This window comes from Prionailurus viverrinus, chromosome A2 (genome assembly GCF_022837055.1).
Source record: "Prionailurus viverrinus isolate Anna chromosome A2, UM_Priviv_1.0, whole genome shotgun sequence".
Classification (NCBI taxonomy): domain Eukaryota; kingdom Metazoa; phylum Chordata; class Mammalia; order Carnivora; family Felidae; genus Prionailurus; species Prionailurus viverrinus.
The window spans coordinates 8,344,314-8,372,281 of record NC_062562.1 but is presented as its reverse complement, the minus strand read 5'-3'; the positions used below and the strand labels follow the sequence as shown (position 1 = coordinate 8,372,281).

The window sequence follows — 27,968 nt, the reverse complement described above, 5'->3', positions numbered from 1 at the left end:
TGAGGCCCCAACAGGCACCCCCCCACCCCCCCCCCACCCCCGGGGCGGCCAGCCAGCGCCCCCGTCTCCGCCTGGTCTCTTCGCTCCCCTCCCAGTTGGCTGCCCCCGCCCCCCTTCCCTGGGAAGTTCTCCCGGCGGCTGGGCGGGAGGAGGGAGAGGCAGTGACTAGACAGGGGGCCCGTGAGCTGAGGCAGGGTCCACCCAGGGAGGTCCTGGGGGCAGGGACGGCCCCACCTCCAGCCCCGGCCCCTCGGTGGGCCTGGGCTGTTTGCCAGCTCACCCACCCACGGGCGCTGCGTACTTCCTGCTTCCCGCAGGCCTGGTCCCGAGCTACTCCACCCAGCCCCAGAAGCTGAGAAGCCATCCCTGAGAGGGGGGAAAAGGGCCCCAAATGCATCTTCTCCGACTCAGCGGGCAGCGAGGACTCGCCCTGCAGCCGACCAGCCCCAGCTCCCTCCCGTCCTCCCCATTCCCGCTCGCCAAGGGGGTAAGAAAAGATGCTCTTTCGCTTCTCCGATTGGCTCAAGCCGCTGCTCCTCTTGGCCGTGGGGTGAGGTCAGGGCGGGCAGGAGCGGGTGGGCAGCTCTACAGGGCAGGGCAGGGCAGGTGCCCGTTGAGTCCCACGACAGATGCATTTCTGGCCCGGAGCGTAACATGCCCTGGGAACCCGCACATGTCCGCCAGGCCTGAGCGTGCTGGCTACCCCCACCCCGCCCTGGTGTTTGTGCATCGTACACGTGTGATGGATTCGGCAACTTGACCCGCTTGTGTCCTGTCGCCTCAGTGCATTTGGTTGTTGGGAGAAACAAAAACCATCTCGATTTTTTTCCTGATTGGATGATTCGGATATAGTTTCTTTTCCTTGTTCTTTTGTTATTTCTTCCCCACCCCCACCCCCACCCGGTTCCTTTCTCTTCCTTCCTTCCTTCTTTCCTTTTCCCCATTGCGGGTGGGGCTGGCCGGGAGGGTTTATGCTTTTGAGTTGCCTCTTCCTTCCTCCCACCCTATCCCCCCCCCCCCACCACCACCTCCCAAACTTTGTTCCCTTTTCGACGTTTTTTTCCTCCGCACCATTGCATTAAATAGTGCTTTCTCTCCCTCCTTATTTGGGGTCTGGCTTGCTTTTCCTGTTGGTTGGCTTCATGTAGGGGCCTCTGTGAGTGGTGACGGCTCTGAGCCCCTGGGGGTGGGTGGATGGTCACCCTTTTTCTCTCCATCTCCCCAGAATAACTTCATCAACTTGAGTTTTCTCCGCCTCTTCCGAGCTGCCCGGCTCATCAAACTCCTCCGACAGGGTTACACCATCCGAATCCTTCTCTGGACCTTTGTGCAGTCCTTCAAGGTGAGCCCCTGAAGCCAGCCTGGGGCTGAGAAGATCATACCCCCCATCCCTGCTCTGGCTGAGAGTACAAATCGGGTGGAAATGCCTGTGTGGTGCACTTTGTTGAGAGTCTGTTTCTCTAGACTGCCTGCTCCTGGGGCGGCTGGAGAGCTCCAAGGGGAATCTCCCTGATACCCTGCCACCATGGCCTCAAAGAGGCCCACCAAAAGCCCTGGCACCACTCTGGCACAGCCTGGGACCGCCCAACCCTGTGGGGTGGCGCTCTGGGACAAGGGAGGGAAATGGTGTGGCCGAGAGGCAACCCCCGCCCCCCCCCCCCCCCCCCGCACTCTCCTTCATTGCCTTCCTTCCCACCAGGCCTTGCCTTATGTCTGTCTGCTGATTGCCATGCTTTTCTTTATCTACGCCATCATCGGGATGCAGGTGAGTGCCCACCCCTAATGTTCCCAGAGCCCTCCCTGGGACGGCCACCGTCCTCAGGCAGGGCGGGTCAGGGGGACCCAGTTTGGAGAGACCGCCATGGGGATTGAGTGGGTTTCCCTGGAGCCGTTGAGGGCATGGCTGCCCCCGGTCATCACGCTCCGATTCCCCAGGTGTTTGGCAACATCGGCATCGACGTGGAGGATGAGGACAGTGATGAGGATGAGTTCCAAATCACTGAGCACAATAATTTTCGGACCTTCTTCCAGGCCCTCATGCTTCTCTTCAGGTGAGAGAGGGGATGCGCTTTCAGCCTCCGCTTCTGGTGGGGGCGTGCCCTCTTCCTCCTCTTCCTGTAGGGGGCGTGTCCTCTTCCTCCTCTTCCTATAGGGGGCGTGTCCTCTCCTGGTGGGGGGCATGTCCTCTTCCTGTAGGGGGCGTGTCCACTCCCTCTTTTTCTGGTGGGGGCCTGTCCTCTTCCTGTAGGGGGCGTGTCCTCTCCCTCTTCTGGTGGGGCGTGTCCTCTTAGGTAGGGCGCGTGTCCTCTCCCTCTTCTGGTGGGGGCCTGTCCACTCCCTCTTCTTCTGGTGGGGGCCTGTCCTCTTCCTGTAGGGGGCGTGTCCACTCCCTCTTCTTCTGGTGGGGGCGTGCCCTCTTCCTCCTCTTCCTGTAGGGGGCGTGTCCTCTCCCTCTTCTTCTGGTGGGGGCGTGTCCTCTTCTGTTCCAGTGAGGGTTGGGCTGGGCTTGCGGGGGGGGGGGGGGGGGGGGGGGGGGGGAGTGGTGGCGGCAGGGACACTGGCTGGGCAGAAGCTGAAGGCCCAGGGACACAAGTGCAGAAGGCATTTTCAGACATTACCTCACTGAATCCTGACCATCCTGTGAGGTGGGTCACAGGATTCTCGGCAATCCCATCCGACAGGTAAGGAAATTGAGGCTTATAGACCCTGAGGCTTGATTCTTAATCCTGGCTGCACATGACAGTTCTTTCATTTACTCATCAGAGATTTACTGAGCACCTACTGTGTGCCAGGCATTGCAGAAGGTCCTGGCAACAAAGCAGAAAGAGATAGTCCGTGCCATCCGGATGCTTCTATTCCCCTGGGGGAGAAAGGCAATCAGTGAGCTAATGATGGAGAGTGCTAGAAGGGGATAAAAAAGGTTAAGAGGGAAATGGACGCAAAAGAACAAATAGTGAGTGATTCTACTTATAGGAGGTACCTAGAAAGAGCAAATTCATAGAGAGGAAACAGACCAGATATTGCCAGGGGCTCCACAACTGGACAGTGGAGAGCTAATGTTTAACGGATACAAGTTCCCAGTTTGGGAGAGATGAAGATTCCAGACGTGGACAGTGGTGATGGGTGCACAGCATTGTGAAGGTACTGAACGCCACTGAACTATACCTTTATTAATAGCTAAAATGATCAATTTTATGTTATACATATTTGGGTACAATAAAAAAAAGTTCTAATTTAGCAACAACTAAAGGAGCGGAGGCTGGTAGGTCACGCCTCCCTGGAGGCAGGTGACACGTGGAAGAAATAGCTGACAGAGGAAGCCGTGTGGCTATCTGAGGAAGGGCAATCCAGGAAGAAGGTATAGCAAGTGCAAAGGCCCTGAGGCAGGAACGCGGCTGCCATGTTTGGGGACAGCAAGGATCCCAGTGTGCCTGGAACAGAGAGACCTAGGGAGAATGTAGGAAGAGGTGACTACTGCCTGGAGGGACGGGAGCTCTTAAAACATACCTACATCCCCAGGCCCCACCCCAAACCAATTGAAACGAAGTCTGTGGGAGTGGGGCTTTGGTGCCAGCATTGTTGAAAGGCTCCCCGTGAACTTTAATGCACAGCCAAAGGATGAGAATCACCTCTGTTAGTTCCCAGAGAAAAAAGGTGCTTTACCTTGGACTTGAACTCACGCCAGTCCAACCCAGAGCCCAGTGCTCGGCCTCCCTGGGGGGGTATTAGTGTCCAGGACTGGGTGCCCAGGTCCCTGATGCCCCCTCTCTGTTCTCAGGAGTGCCACCGGGGAGGCTTGGCACAACATCATGCTTTCCTGCCTCAGTGGGAAGCCGTGTGATAAGAACTCTGGCATCCTGACTCCCGAGTGTGGCAATGAATTTGCTTACTTCTACTTCGTTTCCTTCATCTTCCTGTGCTCGTTTCTGGTGAGTCTGTGGACATGTGAGGGTGGGCTTCCTCACCTGGCGCCCACTCGGGGGCACGGATTTCTCTGGAATATGGCTGTGTGACAGATTTGCTCCCTCCGAAGCGTCTCCGAGCCCGCTGGGGATCAGGTTCACCGGGGTTTCTCGACGTCAGCACTGTCGACACTTGGGGCTGGCTCACTCTCTGTCCTGTGTGCTGCGGGGTGTTTAGCAGCATCCCTGGTCTCCACCCCGGTCTCCTACCAGCTGTTGATCAGCAAACGTGCCTTCAGACATTGACAGTGTTCCCAGGGATAGAGGGGAAGGGCAGAATCTCCCCCACCCGAGAACTGCCGGGTTATACCGAGGGAAAGCCTAGTGGTGCTGAGAGCTGGTCCCCCCGCCAGTCTAGTTACACAGGATGCTAGTTATGTTCTCCCCTCTCCCTGGAGCAGTGAGAAGAACAGAAACCATCTAGGTATTAGGTGTCTTCAGTGGAGGAGATTTAATACAGGGATTGGCTACATGGGGTTGAAAGAGAAATAGAAAACCCCGAAGCCACCAAGAATTACTGGCTGTGGGAGGCAAGGACTGGGGAATTAAAAGGAAAAGAGGGGGTACTGACCCACCCCGCTGCCCCTGGCACCGCTGAGGGGGCGCCAGCACCGTGGTCGTCCGTTGCCCCTAGACCGTTGCAGGCGGTGATGGTTTCCTGCGGCTGCTGTGAAAAAGGACCACAAACTGGGGGCTAAAACCGACCAAGGCGTTGGCAGGGCCCTGCCCCTTCCAAAGGCTCTAGGGGAGAATCCTTCCCGGCCTCTTCGAGCTTCTGGTGGCCCCACGCGGCCCTTGGCGTGTGGCCACATCCCTCCAGTCTCTGCCTCTGCCTTCACATGGCCTCTCCCCTGTGCGTGTGCGTCCAGATTTCTCTCTTTTGGGGGACAGAAGTCAGATGGGATCAAGGGCCCGCCCTGATCCCGTATGACCTGTTCCTAACTTGACGACATCGCAAAAACCCTTTTCCCAAATAAGATTACACTCACAGCTCCCAGGGGTTAGGATTCGGACATGTCTTTTGAGGGGGACACAATTCAGCCCACAATATAGGAAAAGGAGTCCCTTCTCCTGTCCTTCCCGGTCTGGTTTCCTGACCGTGGCTCCCACTGGCGGGATATAAGAAGCCAGCTGCTGAGGGAGTGTAGACGTGTGCAGACCCCAGCTAGACGCCAGCGTCTGTCAGCAGAAGCCCAGCACCCTCTCCCTCTTCACACCAGTGGCCTCACACGGAGAGATTTGCAGCCTCTATCTCCCAGCATCTACAGCTGCTGACCCAGAGGATCCATTGTCCAGTTCCAAATTCCCAGAAGAGTCTGAAAGGGCCAACCCAGTCTCTGGTCAAGTGGCCACCCTTGTCCAAGCAGCTATGGGTACATGTGGGGACAAGATCTTATAATACAGCCCATCTTGGAAGGGCAGGCCCCTAGAGGACATCTACACTTGACCATCAGCCCCCCAAGGGCAGGGATTTCTTTTTTGTTCACTGCCAGATCCCCAGCACCTAGGACAGCAACTGGTGCACAGCAGGTGCTCAATCGATATCACGAAGCTGAGTTAAAAATTGAGCGACTGAAGTTAAGGACAGCGAGGATTATGAGTTATTTGTTAAGCACCTACTATGTTTACGTCTCAACATTTGTTTAATACCTACTACATGCCAGGCACCGGGGTACAAGGGCAGAACGCGGTTCTCTCCGTCTGCAGGGGTGATAGGCAGACAGGTCGGCAGGTAATAGCAGTGTGGTCTGATATGTGCTGTGATGGGGGAGACTCAGACTGAGGAAAGAAAGATTTCAAAGAGTGGCCTGCAGGAACGATGAGCAGGCGCTAGAACCCGTTTTGATCAAATTGGTTGCAAGCCGCAGAAATTTAACTGAAGTAAGCAGCGTATACAGTTCACCGACTTGTGTAACTGAACAGTCAGGGGAGGCTGGAGCCAGACAAGCGGACTCCACACTGGCTCCATTCTCAGACTTTCTCCTTGTGGAGGCAAAATGGCGGCCGGAGCGTCAGCACAAATCCCAGGGAAGGCTCTCATTGGCCACCTTGGGTCACGTGCCGCCCCCCCCCCAACCAATCACAGATCTGGGTTACATGACTGCTGCCTGTGGAGCCATAAAGTGGGGGTTGGCCACGCCCAGCTACAGCCTCTTAAGTATAAAGGAGGGAGTTCCCCCAGATGCTGCTACCCATAGAGAGACAGATCGTGATGTTCCCTAAGGGAGCAACATTTGCAAAGACTTAGAGGCAAGATGATGCAAGACCCCCACGTGCTAAGGGCTAAAAGAATATGTGAAAAGGTGCCACCGGATGCAGACGGGGGCAGGAAAATTCACCCATTCATCCATCTATCCATCCATCCATCCATCCATCCACCCATCCACCCAAGAAATATTTGCTTACTGTGGGCTGGGAATGGGAATACAGCCCGCAAGAAGCACTCGCTTTGGCCTTGTTGGGGGCCAGGTGTGGGAAGACTTGGGGCCATGGCGGTCCCTTGGGGTTGGCCCCCATTTCACATAGCCTCTCCCCCCTCTCTCTCCAACTCTCTTTGTCCATCATCGTTGGTCTTTGTCTCTTTGTATTTCTCTCTGTCTCCACCTCTGTCTCTCTCTGTCCCGTCTCCATATTGCCATCTGTTTCTGGACTCCTTGTGTGAGTCTGTGCCTTTCCTCTCTAACCCCTCCCCCCCATCTTTCTCTTTCTCCATCTCCCTTTCCCCATCTCACCTCTCTCCCTCTCTCTCTCATCTCTCTCTCTCTGTCTGGGCCTCTGTGTCTGTGCGTTTGGGTCTGTCTCGCCCTCCCCCACTCCTTCTTGGCCCCCGGGGTCCCCACAGATGCTGAACCTCTTTGTCGCTGTCATCATGGACAACTTTGAGTACCTCACCCGAGATTCCTCCATCCTGGGCCCCCACCACCTGGATGAGTACGTGCGTGTCTGGGCCGAGTACGACCCCGCAGCGTGGTAAGGAGTCACCCAAGTCCTTCAGCCACATTGCCCGCCTTTCTCTGGCACCAAAGCGCCCTAGGCTAGGCCAGGGCCCAGACTTTGGGGCACTGGGTCCCTAGGGAGCTCGCGGGGACCTCAGAGGGGTCAGCCTGGAGGAAAGAGATGAGAATCAGTGCCCTCCCACACCACAGGTGAATTGGTCGGGTACACCCCTGCCCGAGGCCCAGGCTTTCTGGGAGATGAGGAAAGGGATCGAGCATTGAGGATTTTGAGAATTTTGCCTCCCGTGAATCTCCCCTGCCCCTGCCTGAGAGGCCTCCGGATGATGAGGACAAGCAAGCCAGGGAGGAAGCCAGAGGCCTCTCAGCCTCTGCTCTACTGGGAGCTGTGGGAAAGGGGCCGGCCCGGCTCCCTGGGCAGATGGGCTTGGCCATGAGTTTGGAGTCGTGCTGGTACAAGTGATCACACAAATCACGGTCGCAAGGGGCGCGAGCTCTCCTACTCTTAGGCACCCGAGTGCTCCCTCCTGACTGATAGATGGTGGCTCCAGAGGGTTGTCTCCACCCAGTGCGTGCATGGAACAGCGTGACGCCTTGCGGGACGCTCAGAGGAGCAATCCTGAACCTCAGAACCCACCCACCACTAACCGGGGAGTCTAGTTCAGACTGGGCTTGGGGCCTGAGAAGGCGTTAATGGGGGCCCTCAGCAGCGTGGGTGCTGGAGGGGAGGCCTCAGGAGGAAGGTGGGGAGGAGTAGGGAGGAGTCTATCTTTGCCCTTCCTGCAGCCCCAGACAAGCCCTCCGTGAGACCGAGAGCCTGGGGTGAGCCACGCGTCTGGGGCTTGACTTTTGGCTGGTTCCTAACTCTTCCTTTTTTGATTTTAGGTCACAGCAGTTGGATGCTGTCCCCTTGTCCTCTATTCCACGAGCTCCCCCTCCCCCCAGCGTAGCCCATGTAGCTTGTGGAGAAGGGAGACGCAGAGAGAACCCCGGGGGGGAGGGCCCCCCCACCACCACCACCACCAGCAGCCCAGAAATGTCGCACACCCCAACCGAGACCCTCTGCCCCGGGTCTGCGAGTGTTCAAGCCAAGGGGTCCCCAACCCCTGGCATCATGACCTCGCCGTGTGCGCGGGGAGCCGGCGAGAGAGCAGCCTGACCCCTACCTCCACTAACCCCTGTCTTCTCCTTTCAGCGGTCGGATTCATTATAAGGATATGTACAGTTTATTGCGCGTGATATCTCCCCCTCTCGGCTTAGGCAAGAAATGTCCTCATAGGGTTGCTTGCAAGGTTTGATTTCCACTAAAACCTGCTAGCATCCACGGAATGAGTGTGGCTTGGGGTTCTTCAATATATATATTTCATATATATATATATATCTAAAAAACAGAGCCATCTCTCTTTCTTGCATTAAACTAGAAAATTCTTAGCCAACAGAATGCAGTCACGTAGACTCGATGAAGCATGGAACATATCTCTCCGTTCCCTTCAGCCATTTCTGCTTGCTGTTAGCTGAAGCTGCCCATCCCAGGGTCTCAACGGCACCCCCAAATCAGACACATCCGGGGGGGTCGGAAGTGTGCATTGACACCCCCCCCATCACCTCCACTCTCTCCCCCCTCCCCCCTTCGCCTCCCAAAGCCCCCAAGCCCTCCTCCCGCCGCCCCAGCGCCCCCCTCCCCGTCTAGGCCCCCTCAGAGACCAGCCTCAGCCAAACCAGAGAACTTTCACCCGATTTTTAAAATAACACTGAGCCAAAGCGTTGTTCCAGGCGCTCCAAAACGAGAACTGCCCCCTCTCCTCCACGCCCCACCAGAACCATAGCTCAGAGTCAAAACTGAATCTGACTTTTCTCTTTTCTCTTTCTCTCTCCCTGCTCGTGAGCAGTGAAATAATCTTTTTTTTTTTAATTCCCTCCTCTTCCATTTTTTTTTCTCCTGTTTTCCCTTGATTTGAAATACCTATTTTATTGTTCTCTGCATCTTTCTCTCTCTATTTTTTCGGCTCGTGTGGCTTTTTTGTTTGTTTGGTTTTTGGGTTTTTGTGGGTTTTTTTGGTTTTTTTTGTTTTTTGGTTTGGTTCCTGCTTTTGTTTGGTTTTTTGTTTTGTTTTGTTTTTTTTGTTTTTTTTTGGGTTTTTTTTTTTTTTTGGTTTGGTTCCTGCTTTTGTTTGGTTTTTTGTTTTGTTTTGTTTGTTTTGTTTTTTTTGGTTTTTTTGGTTTTTTGCGTTTTTTTGGGTTTTTTTTTTTTTGGTTTGGTTCCTGCTTTTGTTTGGTTTTTTGTTTTGTTTTGTTTTGTTTTGTTTTTTGTTTTTTTTGGTTTTTTTGGTTTTTTTCGGTTTCTTCCCCTCCCCCCCCCTCCCCACCCCTCCCTTTGGTTCTCCGTTCCCACCCCGTTTTGTTTTCGGTGCTGCTAGGGGCCGCATGCCTTACCCGGACATGTATCAGATGCTGAGACACATGTCTCCGCCCCTGGGTCTGGGGAAGAAGTGTCCGGCCAGAGTGGCTTACAAGGTAGTCTACCCTTGCCGACCACTAGCGTCGGGCACTGGGGATTTTTCAGTGCTGACCAGGAACGACCAGCCGAGTTTCTTCTTCCCGAGTTACTCTTCTTCTTCTTTTTTTCCTTTTCTTTTTCTTTTTTTCTCCCCCTTTCCTCCTCGAGTAAATGGATCATGACCGTCCCTTTGACTCTAAGCAGCACACTGTGTCCGTCTTTTCTGATGAGTGTGGTTTGGTGTTTTGAGACTCCATTATGGCCGACACGCCGGGAGGGAGGGGGAGGGGAGCCCCCCCGGTCCCCTCGCACCTGGTCCCCTGGGAACCAAATTGGACACAAACATGCTTCGGAGGGAACACCGCCTCGCCTCCTTTCTGCCCACCCAGAGCGGCCGCCCCACGCCCAGGCCGGGGCAGGTGCCTCGCAGCAGGGGGCTTTGGCCCCAACAAGGCGAGGCCCTGCCCCCCCCATCTTTTGTATCTCGAGCCCCCAGGTCCAGCAGCCCCCTCCCCCACGTACACCTGAAGCTGATCTCTGACCTAGGGCCTTGGGGGATTCAAGACCTCCCGAGGAGTACCCAGAGCCTCTCCTCTCTCCACCTCTCCCTCCCCCCCCAAAATTGCTTCCCAAGCCCCCATCCCTATGCCACCCATCCTCCCCTAGACACCCCAACATGCCTCTCCATTGTTCCAGAGTGGGCAGGCAGGCCGCAGCTGGACCCCTGGACCGTGGCACCCTGATGCAGGCCATGCACGCTGCCTTGGCAGGGGCCTGGGGCGGGCAGGCACCATGGCCGATCGGGGGATGGTGCATGTTGGCTGAGGGAGCAAGGGTCCCGCCGCCAGGCGGCTGGGCCGGGCCGCCCCTCCGGACCCCTGTCCCGGAATCTCCCTTGGCACCCAAGGACAGACGCTCTGTTCCCTCCAGCTCATCCACGAGAAGTTCAGGGATGACCTTTAAAATTGCCTACCGCCTCCCGGAAAATGACCCCGTCATCCTGCTCTCCCATCTACCCCGGCCCACCTTGTGTCTGCGAGAGTCCTCCCTCCCCTATCTGTTAGTGCCATCCCTTCCTGCCTCTCTAGCCATCTCACTGCAGCCTCATCCCTCCTCCTCCTCCTTCCCGATCAAGGCTGGAAAGGGGCTGCCCCCCGCCCCCCCCCACCGCGCCTCTCCCTCCTCTCGCTTTCCTTTTGTCCCTTCTCTTGGTGTTTAGCTGTGTGCATGTGTGTGTGTGTGTGAGAGAGAGAGAGAGAGAGAGAGAGACGGTCCCCTTCGCTTCCTGGGCTCTGTGCAGGGCCACCAGGAGTCCATAAGGCACCTTTGTGCAACTCTGAAAAGGACACCCTTTCCACAGAACATTTGGTCTGTTGGAAAATGGTTGTAATCCACCCATGTGGTAAGAACAGGAAACTTCTCTGTCATCTCCTGAGAAGTTGCCATTCAAATACACAAACGCGTGACTTCTAAGTCGGTGAGCCTTTTGTGCAGTGCACAACCTGCAGTTGTGTGTGTGTCTGCGTCTACCGCCTCCCCGCCCCAGTCCCTCTCCCGTGTCCTATTCTGGGTTTGCCAGCCCTCTCCCCGTCTCCAGCTCTGTGTTTCCCGCCAACCTGCGTCTGAATCCCCCCCCTCCCCCTCAACCCCCATTTCCGATGCCACCTCAGCCTGGGCTGGTGCCCACCGGTCCAGCATCCTCTCCTATATCACCAAGCACGGGGGACAGAGCCCCTGCTTGGGACATGGGGAGTCCTTTCTTCCCCAGGCCGCGGGAATGCCCCCTCACTCCTTCCCCTTGCCATCACACAGAGCCAAGATCCGGACATGCCCCTGAGATACACTTTCCACGGAGCTATGAATGAGTCTCGAGATTCCGTCTGCATGCGCGCCCCTGTCTGCCGTTCTGTGTGTCTGTGCCTCGCTGCATGTCCGCGAGGGGCCGCCCCGCCCGCGGGGGGGCCGCCTGCCTGCCGCTTCTCAGAGGAATGATGTGGTCTGTGCCCATCTGGTCTGGTCTGGGCCGAGCCGGGGGCGGGGGCGGGGGGGGGGGAGCCGGCGGCCCCCCGGCGGCTGTGGCCGTGGACCCCTGTGCCTGGCTGCTGCACGTGCTGCTGAGATCCGGCTTGCTCTCTTCTTTGGGGTCGGAACGGAACGGAGTCGTCCAGAAGAACTCTGGGGCAGGGCGAGGGGCGGGGGGGTCTGGGCCAACCTGGGGCCATGCCAGCTCTCGCGTCCAGCGTGCGGGAGAGGGAAGGGCGGGGGCTCCTGGTGCAGCCGAGCCCCAGAGCCCTCCCCACGGGCCACAAAGGGGAATCCGTAAACGGAGCCCTGGAGACAGGTAGCCTGAGGGTGGGGTCGCCTCAGCCACTGCCTTCAGAGTTCTTCCTGGGGCTCCCCAGGTAGTGTGGGTCTGGCTCACGGGGGACCGGGAGGGGTACCTGGGAATGACTGCCCTCGCCTTTGGTCTTCTGTAGAGGCTCCTTCGCATGGATCTGCCCGTGGCCGATGACAACACTGTCCACTTCAATTCTACCCTCATGGCCCTGATCCGCACAGCCCTGGACATCAAGATCGCCAAGGGTAAGGGCAGGGATGGGAGCAGGGAGGTGGGACCGGATGGAATTGGGGCCTGGAAGGGGAGAGCAGCGGACAGCCGGGGGTCCCACTCCCCGCCTGAAACCAGAGGAGCCACTGACCCGTCCCGGTCTCCACTCACTCACCCACTCAGCCGGCAAACGTCTCGTGCATGCTTCCTGTGTGCCGGCCAGTGCTATACGCGGAGGGGGGGCACGTGGCAGTTCACGCTTCCAGTGGGAGAGCCTTCCCTGAGGAGGTTCTCAAGGAGTCATGTGGACACGTGGGGAGAAAGTGCCCCAGCAGGTGCCAAGGCCCTGAGGTAGGAGGCCACCCGTGGCCGTGCTGAACTGCCTTGCCCTCTGAGCGAGGGGGGTGCCGGCAGCCTCCAAAGCAGAGGAGGCACCTGACCTGACTCACACTTGAACAGGCTCCCTCTGGCCGCGGGGCACAACGGACCGGGAGGAGGTCAGCGTGGAGGCCACTGACCCAAAAATGATCCCAGTGAAAGCAGGATGGCTGCCTAGACTCGGGGGGTGTGGAGTGTTCAGAGTCCGGCCGTGTCCTGGGAGCTGGCCCACGCCATGGCCGATGCAAGGCGTGGGGCAGAGAGAGGAGTCAAGGCCACCCCCAGGGGCGAGGGCCTGAGCAGCCCAAGGACAGAGCCGCGGCTGCCTGAGACGAGGAAAAGGTGGGAGGGGCAGGTTTGGGGCGAAGGAAGGGCAGGAGGTCGGGTGTCGGCCTGGAGACACGGTGCGGGCAGGGGGCTCTCCCGCGGATGCTTCCGGTGGGGAACGCCTCCCCAGGAAGGTTCTGAAGGCGAGGTTAACGCGTCTTCCTGGCTGGGCTGGAGATAAAAAGTCAGGAGGCATCAGATGCCGACACATCTTAAGCCAGGGGACTGGACAAGTTCGGCAAGGAGATAAGTGTGAACCGCGAGGCCCCAAGGACAGCCCGGGGCCACCGCAGTGTTAGAGGTGACCAGGGAAGGGGCGACTGGGGAGGAGATGAAGGCCAGGCCAGCGTGGGCCCCCGAAGGGTGTCTCCAGCACGTCCGTTCCCGCCCAACAGCCAAGGAAGACCAGGACCGAGAGCGAGCAGTGGATTTCATGACAGGCAACTCTGGCGGAGGGGGTCAGAGCCCCCCTGCCTTGGAACGGGGTCTAGAGGCCTGACAGGAGACCGGATGTGACTTGGCAGCTGATGGGACAACGGGGCAGAGAGAGAGGTGCGCCGGTCGCCAGGGAGAGGGAGTGTGGGAAGGGGGGGGCGGGCAGATCGATGACCGTGTCGTCCAGCAGAGGGCCGGAAGCTGGGGGGCTAAAGAGAAAGGTCAGGGCTCCACCAGCTGAAGCCACCGGGAGTTCCATCCAGGGTCCCCAGGGGAGGGAGAGCCGAGGCCGGAGGGAGAGCAGGTTGAGGACGGACAAAGTTAGGGCCAGGAAGCGTGCTGGCGAAGGTGCAAAAGCAGAAGGAGCCCCCGGAGAGAGCAAGAAAGATCGGAAAGGGCCAAGATGAGGCTCAGGGGACAGCAGAAGGGGGGGTGGGGCCGTCCCCCTGGAAGTCCTGTCTCCTGCAGGAAGTCGGAGGTGAGCGGCCCATGCTTACGGGGCAGCTCCGTGCACGATGGGAGTCCGGGCCCGGTATCTGGCTGTTCGTGGCTCTGTGCCCCCAGGACTGTTTCCCCATCGTTGGGGTGGAAGCTGGTCCAGGTCCCAGCCCAGGGAGGGGAGGGAGCACAGGGGTGGGTGGCAGTTTTCTGGGTGAGAAATCGGGTGAGAGGGTCGTGTTCTGTGGCCTCATCTCGCCCACCTGCCCTGTCCGCCCCGTTAACCTGGGCAGGTGAGGCCACCCTCCCCGAGCCTCCGGCCGTGTATTTGCCGGCGTAAACGGAACGGCTTAAAACATCTGCTTATTTAGCTCTCGGTTCTGTAGGTCAGAGGCCTGGGAGGGCTCAAATGGGTTAGTGTGACCCATTTGAGGGTCCCCCCCAGGGCCAAAATCTCGCTGTTGGCCGGGCTGGGCTCTTCTCAGGAAGCTCTGGGGGCCGGGGGGGGGGGGGGGGGGAATGCACTTCCAAACTCATTCAGGTCTTGGCAGAATTCAGTCCCTTGTGGCTGTAGGACGGAGGTCCTGTTTCTTCGCTGGGATTTAGCCAGAGGTTACGCTGAGCGCCCGGGGACGCATCTGATCTTTCGTGCACTCCACATCTCTCTGACTTCTGTCGCCAGCCAGAGAGAACACTCGGCTTTTCGGCGTCTCGCCTGATTAGGTCAGGCCCACCCAGATCAGCTCTGTGTCTGACAGCCAGCCGACTCAGGACTTTAATTACTTTTGCAGAGCCCTTTCACAGCAGTCCCCTAGACTAGCGTTTGATTGGACAGCCGGAATCTTAGGACAGGAGGCAGGGGCGGCTTTAGAATTTGGCCTGCCGTGGTTCCCTCACCTGTAAAACGGGTCTAACAGCGCCCCCACTCTTGGTACGTGATGCTTTGGTGGCCCGGCTGCTGTTTCTCTCTGGGGAACCTGTTCAGGGCTCCCAAGGGAACCCCAGACTCGGGTTCAGTAATTGACTAGAAAGACTGAGAACTGAGAGGCACCGTTTGACTCAGGGTCGCAGTTTATTACAGAAGGACACAGGTTAAAATCCGCAGAGGAGGGGCGCCTGGGAGGCTCTGTTGGTTGGATGGCTGACTCTTGATTTCGGCTCAGGGCATGATGTCACGGTTGTGGGATCGAGCCCCACGTTGGGCTCCCTGCTGAGCATGGTTCCCTCTCTCTCTCTCTCTCTCTCTCTCTCTCTGTGATCTCTCTCTCAAAAAATAAATAAGTAGAATTTAAAAATAAAAAAATGAAATGTGCAAAGCAGAGGCACATGGGTCAGGGTCCCCTGCTGGTGGAGTTACGCGGGCAGCACCCGGAAGTCGGCTCCCGGTGTCCCCACGACCGCGTGTGACGGCGCGATTCTACCGACGAGGGAAGCCCGCCCGAGCTTCGGTGACCAGAGTGTCCCTTGGGGGTTGCTCGCGGTAGGCCTGACCGACCTTAGCTACTCAGACCCCAGCCACTCCAGAGGTCACACTAATGATGTCACATGGCCCAGACCCCCCTCCCGCCCCCCCCCCCCCCGCCATAAATCACACTGTTAGAATAAACCATCTTGAGCGGCCCAAGGCCCTCAGATAAACAAAGAGGTTTTTATCACGCAGGACACTTTAGAAAGTGACCTCCCAGGAGGCGGCCAGGGACCAGTCCTTTCTTCCGGAATGTGCCGAGTTATCCTTTACCACGGGGACACCTTCTGTGGGACCCCAGTAAGGCCAGTCGTTGGGACACTTGCCAGATTCCCCACGTGAGGATTTCAGGGGCTCCTGGGAATGTGCCTGAGTTTGGCTGTCACTCGTACTCCAGATGCTACTCAGTTCCCAGAGGGTCACGCCCTCAACATCTCTGAGCCAAGGACCTCTCCTCGGTCCTGACGCTGACAAAGGCACCAGCCCCCCCCCCCTCCCCCGGAGTTCCACGGGGAACAGCTGAGCCCGTCTCTGGGGTTAAGGAAGGTCGGCTGAGTGCGTGGGGACAACAGTTACAACAGTGATGACAGTCACAGCCATTTCAGCTGAGAGTCTCAGGCAGGCTCAAAGTATAACACCTTTTTTTTCTTTTTTCCCAACAGCTCAGTTTACTTCTAAACACACTGAGCGCCTGTCCAGCAGGCAGGGGATTAACCTCTGTCATTCTCCAGATCTCCCCAAATTGGGAGGCCATCCTTAGCTAGATGCTTGGGAGAGAGGACACAAGTCCCTCGGCTCACCCCTGTGTCCCCTTTATGTCTGTGCCCCTCCCTCCTCTGTCTGTCTGTCCCTCCCCCACCACCCCACCCCTCCGCTCTCTCCGCCCAGGAGCGTCTCATCCTTATATGGGGAAAGTCCTTCTCTCTTCAAGTTTCTTTTGTTCCTCGATGTTGTGTGTGAACTCCCGAATCCTCCTTCCAAGGGACTCAGTCTGTGTCCCTTCGTTGCCCGCCTGCCCTCCTGCTGCCCGCAGCCAGCCGATGAGGGCAGGGCCGACCACCTGCCTGAACAAACATAAACCCAGTTATCAGATCAAAACCCCCAGCCGAACACTAACACTCTGACTTCCGCTGAGCAGAAATCGAGAGCTTTACTTTTTTTTTTTAATGTTTATTTATTTACTTTGAAAGAGCGAGAGCTCGAGCAGGAGAAAGGGAGGGGCAGAGAGAGAGAGAGAGAGAGGGAGACAGAAAATCCCAACCAAGCTCTGCGCCGTGAGCATGGACGTGGGGCTCGAACTCGCGAACCATGAGATCATGACCTGAAATTAAGAGTCACTGAACTGACTGAGCCACCCAGGCGCCCCCAGTGAGACCTTTATCAACACGGAGTCACCCGTGTGCTGCCAGCTCGGTCACTGGGAGGGTTGGGGGCAGAGCGAGGGGAGGGGTCGCATGGGGAAAAGATAAGCCCAGAGCCAACTAGTAGCCAACATGCAGGGTGACCTCAGCTTCCTAAAAACAGGAACGCTTTCTGCCATTGTCTTAGGAAGGGCCACAGTCCCGGCTAACCCCACTCAGGGCCAGCCCAGACTCCTGTTCAAGACTGAGCGTAGCTGGCCAGCCGAGAGGCCACTCTCCCACCCTTTAATCCCCCCGAAGCCCAGACTCTCTCTGAAGGTGGGGTCCGCCATAACCTGGAAGGTTCTGGGGTGGGCCTCATGGGAGCTAAAAGGGCTTTGCCTTGCCCGCACCAGAGAGGGTGGCCTCCTGGCCTCTTGTTACCTGCCTGAAACCGATGGCCGTTGGCCATGGCTCGTTGAATGAGAGCGTTCATTGAGTGCCTGCTGTGTGCCCAGCCCCGTTGCCGATATGTGGGACACGGCAGTGAAAGACCAGTGAACCTCCAACCCTCACGGGACTGCAGGGAAACGGGCGACAAACAACAACCACGACGAGTCCGCGGAGCGTGTAATGTGTCGGAAGGTTGGAACTCTGCGGAAAGGCTAGAGCAGGGTCGGCGGCTGGGGAGTCTCTCAACCGGGGGCCGTCTGCCCCCAAGGGACGTTGGCAATGTCCAGACACGTTTGTAGTTGTCCCACTGAGACCAGGGACCGCCTCTCTGAGGCCAAAGTCCTGCGGAATGAGATGGGGGAGGGGAGGACCCTGGGGCAGGACGCTCCGATCACACCTGGTTTGCGGGTGACTGTTGCTCCTGCCCCTGCCCCCCCCCGTAGTAATCGTGTACCTGGAGGACGAATAAGTCCGAGCCTCAGCCCTCAGGGAACCCCGGGACCTCAGCAGGAGACCACCTTGAAATCCCCCGGACATTTCCTTTCATTCAATGCGACTGACAATCTTACAATCTTAGATGTGATTGAAGGTGATGGTTCTCGGGTGGGGGGGTGGGGGGGCAGTCTTGTCCCCCAGGGGACACTTGGCAATGTCCGGGGACAGTTTGGTGGTCAGGATTTGAGGAGGGAGCTGCTGGCAGGAACTGGATGTGTGGAGGCCAGGGACGCGGCTCAGCCCCCGCCATATAGCACGTGGGCACCCCGAAACCGGGAACGACCCAGCCCCCGGTGTCCACAGATGCCAGGAGCGGGCGGCTTAAGCCATAGACGTGTCTTCTCACGCGGGTCTGCAGGCTGGAAGTTCAAGATCGAGGTGCCAGCAGGGTTGATCCCTGATGAGGCCTTTCTCCTCTCTCTCTCTCTCTCTTCCTTTTTTTTTAAATTTATTTTTGAGAGAGACAGAGCACGAGCAGGGGAGGGGCAGAGAGAGAGAGAGAGGGAGACACAGAATCCGAAGCAGGCTCCGGGCTCCCAGCTGTCAACGCAGAGCCCAACTCAGGGCTCGAACTCCCGAACCACGAAATCATGACCTGAACCAAAGTCGGACGCTTCACCGGCCACCAAGGCACCCTTCTCTCTCTCTCTCTGTCTCTCTCCTTATAGGGACGGACACCAGTGCTACTGGACTAGGGACGACCCTGTGACTTCATGTAGCTTTAATTACCCCCTGAGAGGCCCTATCTGCAAATGCAGTTACACTGGGGGGTTGGGGCTCCAACATGATTTGGGGGAGGGGACACATTTCAGTCCTTAATGACAGGTGTCTTCCTTTTCTTCATGAGAAACGGGAAACATAAGCCCTAGAGAGAAAGTGGCTTTTAATAAGAAATGTTATGTTCTCTTTTCTCCCTTCCTGTGTCTCTGAGAAGGAGCCACAGAGACCCTGGGCACCTCCCTTAGCCACAGTGGACAGCAGACAACCACTTCCCGTAAGGAAAGAGAAACAGTTATAGGTTAGTGTCTAGGGTCTTGAGAGCTTAACAACACCGGGGGTTTTCCCAAGGGCCCCAAGGGTCTCCCGCAATAGACCTGACCTCCCAACCTGAGTCCTGACCCACCACCCATCAGCCCCCCCCCCCCCCCCCCCCCCGCCCCGTGCAGCTTGGCCCCTGGTGACCACAGCCCCCTGCGTCGCCAGTGGTGTAAAGGAAGACCAGACCAGGGGAATTCGCCCTCTAGCGGGTGAGATAGGGAATGACATCATGAGGTGATTTGTGGGAAGAAGAGAAAGCAGGAGGGCGTCAAAGAGGATGGGGGAGGGCTGTTTTTAGCTGGGGAGGCCAGCTAGAAGACTTGTTTGATAAAGAGGTAGGGCAGGGACCTGAAAGAGGTAAGGAAGGGAGCCATGCGGATATCTGCAGGAAGAACGATCCTGGCAAAGGAAATACAGGCTGTGCAAAGGCCCCGAGGCAGGACCGTGCCTGGTGTGTTTGAGGAACAGTGAGATCGGTGTGTCTGGTGAGCAAGGGCAGAAGTAGAGGAAAAGAAGGAACATCACGCAGGGCCTTCTGGGCTCATGGTGAGGGCGTGTGGGCAATCACAAGAGCGATGGTCACAGGCGCCCCCTGGTGGTGGAGGGGGGCGGACATGGAGACCTGAGCAGAGGCGGCCGTGCTAACCCAGGCAGCGAAGTGCCGCATTGCCTCAACATTCTCACTCCAGCACAGGTACTGAGCTTTACCTGCGCATCGACAAAAAGCCCCTTCTGCTAGACTTTTCCCGAAATAAAGACACGTGTCCAGAGTCACATGGGAGAAGATGAGTGAAAACTCCACAGAGTGCCTGGCAGATGGCTGTGCTTGGCCCGCATCTGCGGAGAAGCTGGGCCGGGGCAGCCCAAGGGTGGGCCGGGGAAATGGGGGGGTGGGGAAGGAAGGGCAGAGAGGCAGACACCGGGCCAGGAGAGGCAAAGCGGGCTTTTGGGGCTCCCCAGGCGGAGCAGCTCTTCAGCGGGCATGCGCCAGGGGATGGCTGCTGAGACGCTGCAATGCTTCTCTGTGGTGGGGGAGGGGGGTAGCTGGCCCCTGCCCTTCCCCACACCTGCTGGGCCTCCCCCCACAATCCAGCAACTGCAGGGTCCGTATCTGGCCTGCAGGGGGCCTTCCGGCCCTTGCTCTAGCTCTGTGACTATTGTGGCTCCGTGCCTGCCCGTAAAAGTTAGGAACAGTGCCCTTGTGCCCGGGGCTGGGGGCTCCGAAACGGCGCTGGGGCCAGGTTGGTGTCTCAGGCAAGATGGAGGAGAACGTGCTGCTTCTGGAACAAACAGCCCCAAGGTCTCCAGCCGACAAAGATTTGCTTCCCGTTCCTGCTGTGTGTCCTCCCTGGGTCGGCAGGGGGCTCTGTCCGTCAGTCACTTAGGCACCAGGCCTGAGGGAGCAGCCACGATCCGTAATATCACCAGAGGGAGAAAGAACTCAAGAGTGGCCCTCGCTGGCCATCAAATGCCCCTGCCCGAAAGTGACGGTTCACGGTGCTCACAGCTCATTAGAAAGAACTCCTCACGCGGGCCCCGGCCAGTCCCAGGGGCCAGGGAGAGTCATGTTCCCGTGCACTCAGGCAGGAGGGACCAGGAATCACTGGCAAAGAGACGGTGGCCACCGTGGCTGGGGTGAGGGACCAAAGGCCAGCAGCGGCAGCCGGTCACATCCGGGGGAGGGGAGGCTTGGTTGAAGGAGAAGTCTCCTCTAGCAGGGTTGCTCTGGGATGCCCCAGCCTCTCTGGGCCTTACTCCGGGCCGTGTCTCAGATGCACGGGCCACTGTGCTAATAATCCTCTAGCAGAGACTGCCCTGAGCCCACACGCATATTACCTACTTTGGCCTTCGATCCGGTGAGGTGGGTCCTATTGCCACCGTCCCGTTTCGCGGATGGGAATACCGAGGCCCGGGGCGGTAGACTGCGCGGCTGGACCCTCTTGATGTCTGCTGTCCCCCACACAGCCACTCCGCGGCCCTGGCCCTGCCCAGGATCGAGGCCCACGTAGCCGTTCCTCCTCCGGGACAGGCCCACAGGGAACTGGTGGCCCGTGAGAACCAGGGCTCTGGAGCCCGAGCGGGCGGGCAGTCAGGGCCTCTCTGTGCCCACGTTGCAGGCGGGGCTGACAAGCAGCAAATGGACGCTGAGCTGAGGAAGGAGATGATGGCCATCTGGCCCAACCTGTCCCAGAAGACGCTCGACCTGCTGGTCACCCCTCACAAGTGTAAGAGCCGTGCCTCGCCCGGCCCCGGGCTCTGACCCGCCAGCACGGAAGGGGCGGGAGAGAGGAGGAGGCAGGTGCAGGGACTAGGCTGGTGCCTCCGGGGCCCCCACCCACGGCGAGCTCGTCCTATGCCCCCCCCCAGCCACAGACCTGACCGTGGGGAAGATCTACGCGGCCATGATGATTATGGAATACTACCGGCAGAGCAAGGCCAAGAAGCTGCAGGCCCTGCGTGAGGAGCAGGTACGGCCCTGGGCCCCGGCGCCCTCCGCTCCGGTGCCCGTCGCCCTCCGCTCCGGTGCCCGTCGCCCTGCGGGCACCGCGGTGACAGGCCAGAACAGCGAGGGGTAGCCAGGACCCAGAGCAGGTCACTGGAAAGCAGGGCCGTGCCAAGGAGGTGGCCGGACGAATTCATCTGCCCCGCCTTGGGGACCTTGGGCACCCTGGGGGCAATCTGACTTTTGCTCTGGGTCGGACGGGAGCCACCCTGCTCCTCGTTAGAGGTGGGAAGCGACCTCACTCAGGTGGCCGCCCTCTGGTGGCCGGAGCTGGTAAGGGCTGGGGCCGGGAGACCCGGGAGGAGGCGAATCTCCAGGTCCAGGTGGGAGATGAGGGGGCCAGACCGGGTTGAGAAGTGGTCCCGTTCCGCATGGATTTGCAAGGAGGGAATTGCTTTGGGCATTTGGCGGGGGTTGGGGGAAGGTGGCGCGCACTCGGCACAGCGCCCCTGCTGTCTCTCAGCTGCAGCCGTGGCCAGAGCCTGAGCCTTGAACACCGTCCCCAGCCTCCGCCCTGTGCACACACGTTGCTCTCTGTCCCCCCAGAATCGGACACCGCTCATGTTCCAGCGCATGGAGCCCCCGTCCCCAACCCAGGAGGGGGGCCCTGGCCAGAACGCCCTCCCGTCCTCCCAGCTGGACCCAGGAGGAGGCCTGTGAGTGTGGCTCTGGCCAGAAGGTGGGGATGGGAGGGCAGGGGGCACCATCCCCCGGGGGGCAACCGCCCCTGGAGTGCCCACTACCACCCCGGCCTCTGTCCCCCCGCACAGGTTGGCTCACGAAAGCGGCATGAAGGAGAGCCCGTCCTGGGTGACCCAGCGGGCCCAGGAGATGTTCCAGAAGACCGGAACGTGGAGCCCAGAGCGGGGGCCTCCCACCGACATGCCCAACAGCCAGCCCAACTCCCAGGTGCCTCTGTCCCCACCGCCCCACAGCTCCCGGGCGCGAGCAGCACAGGAGGGAAGGGTCTGGGGTCCGAGGGTCAGGTCCCGGACTCACCGGCCTCGCCCTGTGCCCCACAGTCTGTGGAGATGCGAGAGATGGGCAGAGACGGCTACTCAGACAGCGAGCACTACGTCCCCATGGAAGGCCAGGCCCGGGCGGCCTCCATGCCCCGCCTCCCCGCGGAGAACCAGGTGAGCGCTTTCACACACCCCCCCCCACCTCCCAAGGGCTGGACTCAGGGCCCCCAGGGTCCCTGCCGGCCAGCAGTGGGGATGCCGTGGCCCCCTCCCTCCCCGCACGGCCCAAGGGGTCTCTTTCCTCCGGGACCCCGGCTCAAGGGGGCCACCCACACCCTCAGCCGCAGGGTGAGGGCCCTGCCACCCTCTGTGGCCACCCCCGGAGGCCCTCAGCTCCTCCCTGATGGAGGACACATGGGGGCGCGGGAGGGGTGGGGGAGGTGACGCGTCAGGGCCAGGTGAGACCGGCGATCGAGAACGCGCACCCGGGCACGCGCACGCACAGACGCACGCTACGTGTCCGTTTGTGCTCTTACTGGCACCTACGGACGCACACGCGTGTGCACGTGGGTCTGCTCTTGGGAACTTGGCAGGTCCTAGGACCTGGTAGCAGAGTCTGGCGGGGGGTGGGTGGCCTGGGGACAGCTGGGGTTTGTATTTCCTGTCTGGTCTTTGTGGGGGCCAGTGGGGAGGGACAGGGACGTATGCCTGATGCGTGTCTGTGTGTGGCCGCTTCACCCAGCTGTAGCACCCACTTGGTCAGTGCTGGCGGGGGAAGGTGGGGGGGAGGTGCGCCCACTGCCCCAGGCTCGCAGGGACAGGGGCACCGGAGCCAGAAGCATGGCTGGCTGCCCGCCCAGCCTACAAGGCAGGGCGGCATAGTCTGGCTGTGGCAGGCTTCCCGTGTGCTGTGCCATGGCGTGTGCACGGGGTACAAGGCTGTGCTGTGCCTGGCTGGGCCAGGGTGGCTCCAGGACCTGGCCTCTGGCTGCTGAGAACTCGGGGGGGGGGGGGGGGGGGGGCGCCCAGCTGCATGTGGCCGCCCAGCGTCATCCCGCCAGGCGTTCTCCCCACCTCCCGCGCCGCCCACACCCCCAGGACTGAGTCGCTGGACCCCAAGAGAGGGTTGGGACAGGACGGCTGACGGCCACCCCCTCCCCAAGCTTTTGAGTGTCAGTGGGAACCAGGGCTGGGGCACCCTGCATGAGGCGGAGCCCAGGGCCCGGGGCCTGTGGTCACGCCATCCCATCTGTCCGTCTCGTGCCTCTGCCATCTGTCTGTCTGTGGTGTCGCCTGTCTGTCTCCTCTGTGCCCGTGGGAGGCTGGCCAGCCGGGCCTGGGGTCACCCACACACCAGGGACTTTAACACCTCTTTCCCTGACCCTCTTGCCCCGTCCCCCTCCCCCCCCCCCCCCCCCCCCCCCCACCGCCCGGGTTCCTCTTTCCCGATCCTGGCATCTCCGTGTACCACCTCTCACTCTCCCTCTTGGCTTTTATATTTATTTTCTTCTTTCTGTTTTTCTGTGTGCACCATCCCGTGGGGCTGTGACAGAGGAGAAGGGGCCGGCCACGTGGGAATAACCTCAGTGTATGTACCGCCTCCCGGCTGGGCTCCGGCCCCCTCTTCCCGCCCACCCCCCCCTCGTGGGAGTCCCGTCATCTCCCCTGTCCTCGGACCCCCCCCTTTCTTTGCAGACTGCAACCCCCCACCCCGTGAAGCCCCATCCTTGTGTGTTGTGTCTTCCGTGTGCCTGCCGGGCGGGCCTGCCCCCCACCCTTCCCCCCAACCCCCTCTCCTCCAAGCCCCCAAGCTGGGAGATGCCATCTTTCCAGGAAGCCTCACCTGCAGCCCCACCTGGCCCGCTCTTTTTCAGAGGCTCGTACCCCTGACGCCACCCCTGACCCTCTGGTGCAGAAGCCCCAAGTCTCTTAAAACTGCCACCTGGGGCGGAGCCACCGGCCATTCTGCTGGGATGGCCTCAGGTGCCATCTTCCTCCTCTCCTCTCCCAGCAGCAGAGAACCACAGGCCCCTCTCTAGGGTTTGACCCCTGGGGGTGCAGCGCGGGCAGGCTCCCAGGTTGCAGGCCAAGGGGAAGGGCGGCTCCCCTCGGGGCCTCAAATGCCAGGGGAAGCCCCTCAAGGGCTCCCTTCGGGAGCCGGACTCGGGTGGGCAGGAAAGCCCGGTCCCGGCTAGCCCAGGAGAGGACAGTGAGCCGGAAGGCTGGGCACCCGGTCCTGAGCACGCAGGAGGCCTGCCAGCCTCCAGAGAGCAGGCAGGAGTGAGCGCCGGGCTGTGCTGCCCAGGGCCCGGGGCTTCCGGGTGGAACCCGGGATGGGGGACGCTCTCCCCTTCGGCGAGCCTGCCTGCCCCTGGCTGGATGGCCAGGGCTGGGGGGTACCTCCCAGGGGTGGTTCCGAGAAACGGGGGTGGATCAGATGGGGCCTCCTGGCCGGAACCCAGGATGGGCCTGGGAGGAGGCAGAAGGGTCCCGGGACCCTGGTGGATCAGAAGCCGAGCCCCACGGCCCTCTGGGACTCTGCCCCCGACACTCACGCCCCGTCACTGAGGGCTGAGGGGCCGGGACAGACCGGAACCGCCCGGTGCGGGCCGCTGACCCCGGCCCGCTGGCCTGTCCACCCCCCCAGACCATCTCAGACACCAGCCCCATGAAGCGCTCAGCCTCCGTGCTGGGCCCCAAGGCCCGGCGCCTGGACGATTACTCCCTGGAGAGGGTGCCTCCTGAAGACACCCAGCACCACCACCAGCGGCGCCGAGACCGCGGCCACCGAGCCTCTGAGCGCTCCCTGGGCCGCTACACGGACGTGGACACAGGTGGGCTACCGCTCGGGGCCCAGGGGACGAAGGAGGGGAGGGGACGACAAGGGAGAGCAGGGAAACACCGAGGCCGAAAAGAGGAGGTCTGGACCAGGAGCAGGACCCTCAGGGGACAGGACCAAGCAGCCGAGCTGGGCCCGATGCCGCCCAGAGCCTGGGGACCAGACCCCTGACGCCCAGCAGGCTCTCCTTGGTCTGGGAGAAGGTGCCCCTGTCTAGAGCCCACAGGCCCTTGGGGAGGCCTCCTGTGCGCCACCCACGCCTCCTGCATGGCCGTCTGTTTGTCTGACTCCCTGCTCTGCCCAGGCTTGGGGACCGACCTGAGCATGACCACCCAGTCCGGGGACCTGCCGTCTAAGGAGCGGGACCAGGAGCGGGGCCGGCCCAAGGACCGGAAGCACCGGCAACACCATCACCACCACCACCACCACCACCCCCCACCCTCGGACAAGGAACGCTACGCCCAGGAGCGGCCTGACCATGGCCGGGCCCGGGCCCGGGACCAGCGCTGGTCCCGCTCGCCCAGCGAGGGCCGTGAACACATGGCACACCGGCAGGTGGGTGTGGCACCGGGCACCCCTGATCCGAGCCCCCGGGAGACAGCTCGGGGGTGCGGGACGGGGAAGGGGGCGGGGAGGGGGGGGGCACACCAGAGAGCCACTCTAGGCAGGGTCTCCATTCGCCAAATGTGACCTCTGACCCTGCCCACCACTGGGGTCCCCAAGCCAGGGGGGAGCCGGGCAGGGGGAGACGCTGCCCCCAGCCACTCTGGCTCCCCACTCTGCCTCCCCCCCAGCCCCCCTGCCCGCCTGCCGCCCCCTCCCCTGCCCCGCAGCTGCTTCCTCTTTGGTTGTGGATCACCGTTTGAGTTTCTGGCCAGCGTGGTCCTTACGACTCATGCCCCCCGCTGGCTGCCTGCTGCCTTTTGCTTTCCTTTAACCCGGCTTCCGTTTTTGTTTCGATTATGATTTCTGTCCTCTGGACGCCTGTGAGTAATTTTTGAAACTTCTGCTATTTAACCCCGAAACTTACAAAACTCCATTTCTCATTTCTCTTTTCACTTTGTTGTGTTGGTTTTCGACTTCCCCCTCCCTCCTTGTCTCTCACTCCTCCTCTCCCTCCTCCTCCCCCTCCTCCCCTCCTGGTCCTCCTCCTCCTACCTGTGGCTGTTGCTTTTCTCCTTTTTTTCCATTCAAACGTCCTGTGTCCCCTCCCCCCCACCTCTCCTCCGCCTCCTCCTCCCGGTCCCCTCTCCCCGCCCCCGCCCCCGCCCCCGCCCCCTTTGGTTTTCCTTTGCCCCCTCCCTCTCTCCCTCCCGTCCTCTGTGTCTCCTCCGTCTCCTTCTGGTTGATTTTGTTGTATCTTTTTTTTTGATTTCCTTTGTTTCAATTTTCGTGTAGGGCAGTAGTTCCGTAAGTGGAAGCCCAGCCCCCTCAACATCTGGTACCAGCACTCCGCGGCGGGGACGCCGCCAGCTCCCCCAGACCCCCTCCACCCCCCGGCCACACGTGTCCTATTCCCCCGTGATCCGTAAGGCCGGCGGCTCGGGTCCCCCGCAGCAGCAGCAGCAACAGCAGCCGGCGGCGCGGCCGGGCCGGGCGGCCCCCAGCGGCCCGCGGAGGTACCCGGGCCCCGCGGCCGAGCCTCTGGCCGGGGAGCGGCCGCCCGCGGGGGGCCACGGCAGCAGCCGCTCGCCCGCGATGGAGCGGCGGGGCCCGGGCCCGGCCCGGAGCGAGTCCCCCAGGGCGTGTCGCCACGGCGGGGCGCGGTGGCCGGCGTCCGAGGGGCCCCCCGGGCCCCGGCACCACGGCTACTACCGGGGCTCCGACTACGACGAGGCCGACGGCCCGGGCGGCGGAGGAGGGGAGGAGCCCCGGGCCGCGGCTTACGACGCGCCACCCCCCGCGCGACGCGCGTGCTCGCCCAGGACTCCCCGGGCCCCGGGCCCGGCGGCGTGCGCCTCGCCTTCCCGGCACGGCCGGCGACTCCCCAACGGCTACTACCTGGCGCACGGACCGGCCAGGCCGCGCGGGCCGGGCCCCCGGAGAGGCCTGCACGAAGCCTACAGCGAGACCGACGACGACGACTGGTGCTAAGCCCGGGCGAGGTGGCCCCCGCGCCCGCCCGGCCCCCCCACGCACCCCACGCACACGCCCCGCGGGGAGGAGCCGCGCACCGGCCGCGGGCCCACCTCGCTGCCGCCTGCCCAGCGCACCCGGGGTGGGGGGGGGGGTGGGGGTGGGGGGGGCCCGGGACGGCCCCGGACTCTGGAGGGAGACCTCAGGACCCGGACACACCAGGGTGGCCCGCGAAGACCCTCGGCCAGAAATGCCGCTGGGGGGCGGGTGGGGGGGGGGCGCCGATGAGCCCACCCAGCCCCACCCAGCCGACCCAACCCCGCCTCCCCCCGCCCCCCACGAGGGGGACCCTGGAAGGGGGTGGGAGGCAGACAAACCATACAGCCAAGGGATTCGAATTAACTCAGCCATTTTTGGAGAACCTTGGGGAAAATGGAAATTTAAAAAAAAAAAACAACACACATTTTTAAAAGAAAAACGGGGAGAAAAAAAATCGCTTCTATTGATGAGTTTTATCATCTCAATTGAATCTTTCCTTTCCCTGGTGAACGCGAGCTGGTGGCCCGTGTTGTGGCGGAGAAGCCGGAAGCGAAGCCGAAACCCAGCGTCCCACACAAGACCCTCCACCAGACGCTCATACCCCACACACGTTCTCAGACACACACAGGAGTGCTTGCTGGTTATACCAAACCCTACTATTACTGCCTGCAGAAAAATCAATTTAAAAAGATACACAATTTTAAAAAGGACAAAAAAATTAATGATTGAGAAAAGAAGCATTTTTTTCTGACATTTGGTCCTGCTTGAAATAACAAAAGAAAAAGGAAAAAAAAAAAAAAAAACACCACCACCACCACCACCACCGGTTTCCTTTGCTTCTTTTTTCCTTTTTCCTACCTTGTTTGAAAACTGTGGGCTTGGGACTGTGAATTACTGCATGACATTCAAAAAGAAAAAAAAAAATAAAAAAAAGTTGAATCAAAGGGCTTTTGGATCGACTGGTCTTTGTCCCTCTGCAAAGTGCTCCCCAGGTCTCTTGTGGGGGGAATGGTGGAAGGGAAGCCCTTTGAAAGTGTTTGAAGGCAGGAAAGAAGGAGGCAGACAGACCCTGATCCTCACAGAGCTTGGTGGCCAGAGCCCTAGAAATCCTGGCTACCTGAACAACCCCAAGAAGGCCAAGGCCGAAGATGTTACCCAGGTCCCTGCCAGCTGTCCTGGCTGGAAGGCAGAGCAGTGCACCCCGCTGCCACCCCACGCC

At 60.3% G+C, this 27,968-nt stretch overlaps 1 protein-coding gene across 1 annotated transcript in view; it reads left to right on the top strand.

Annotated features, from left to right (window-relative positions):
- Window positions 1-27,058, top strand: part of CACNA1A (calcium voltage-gated channel subunit alpha1 A) — a 273,407-nt gene extending 246,349 nt beyond the window's left edge. Inside the window, 16 exon segments of the mRNA XM_047848785.1 lie at window positions 1,226-1,342; window positions 1,700-1,765; window positions 1,936-2,051; window positions 3,779-3,929; window positions 6,805-6,932; window positions 9,334-9,430; window positions 11,891-11,996; window positions 20,448-20,555; window positions 20,698-20,798; window positions 21,380-21,489; window positions 21,604-21,742; window positions 21,856-21,969; window positions 23,348-23,383; window positions 24,443-24,629; window positions 24,939-25,189; window positions 26,033-27,058. Of these exon segments, the coding sequence (XP_047704741.1) occupies window positions 1,226-1,342; window positions 1,700-1,765; window positions 1,936-2,051; window positions 3,779-3,929; window positions 6,805-6,932; window positions 9,334-9,430; window positions 11,891-11,996; window positions 20,448-20,555; window positions 20,698-20,798; window positions 21,380-21,489; window positions 21,604-21,742; window positions 21,856-21,969; window positions 23,348-23,383; window positions 24,443-24,629; window positions 24,939-25,189; window positions 26,033-26,728 (2,523 nt within the window). The 3' untranslated portion in view covers window positions 26,729-27,058.
- Window positions 27,059-27,968: the final 910 nt, after the last annotated feature.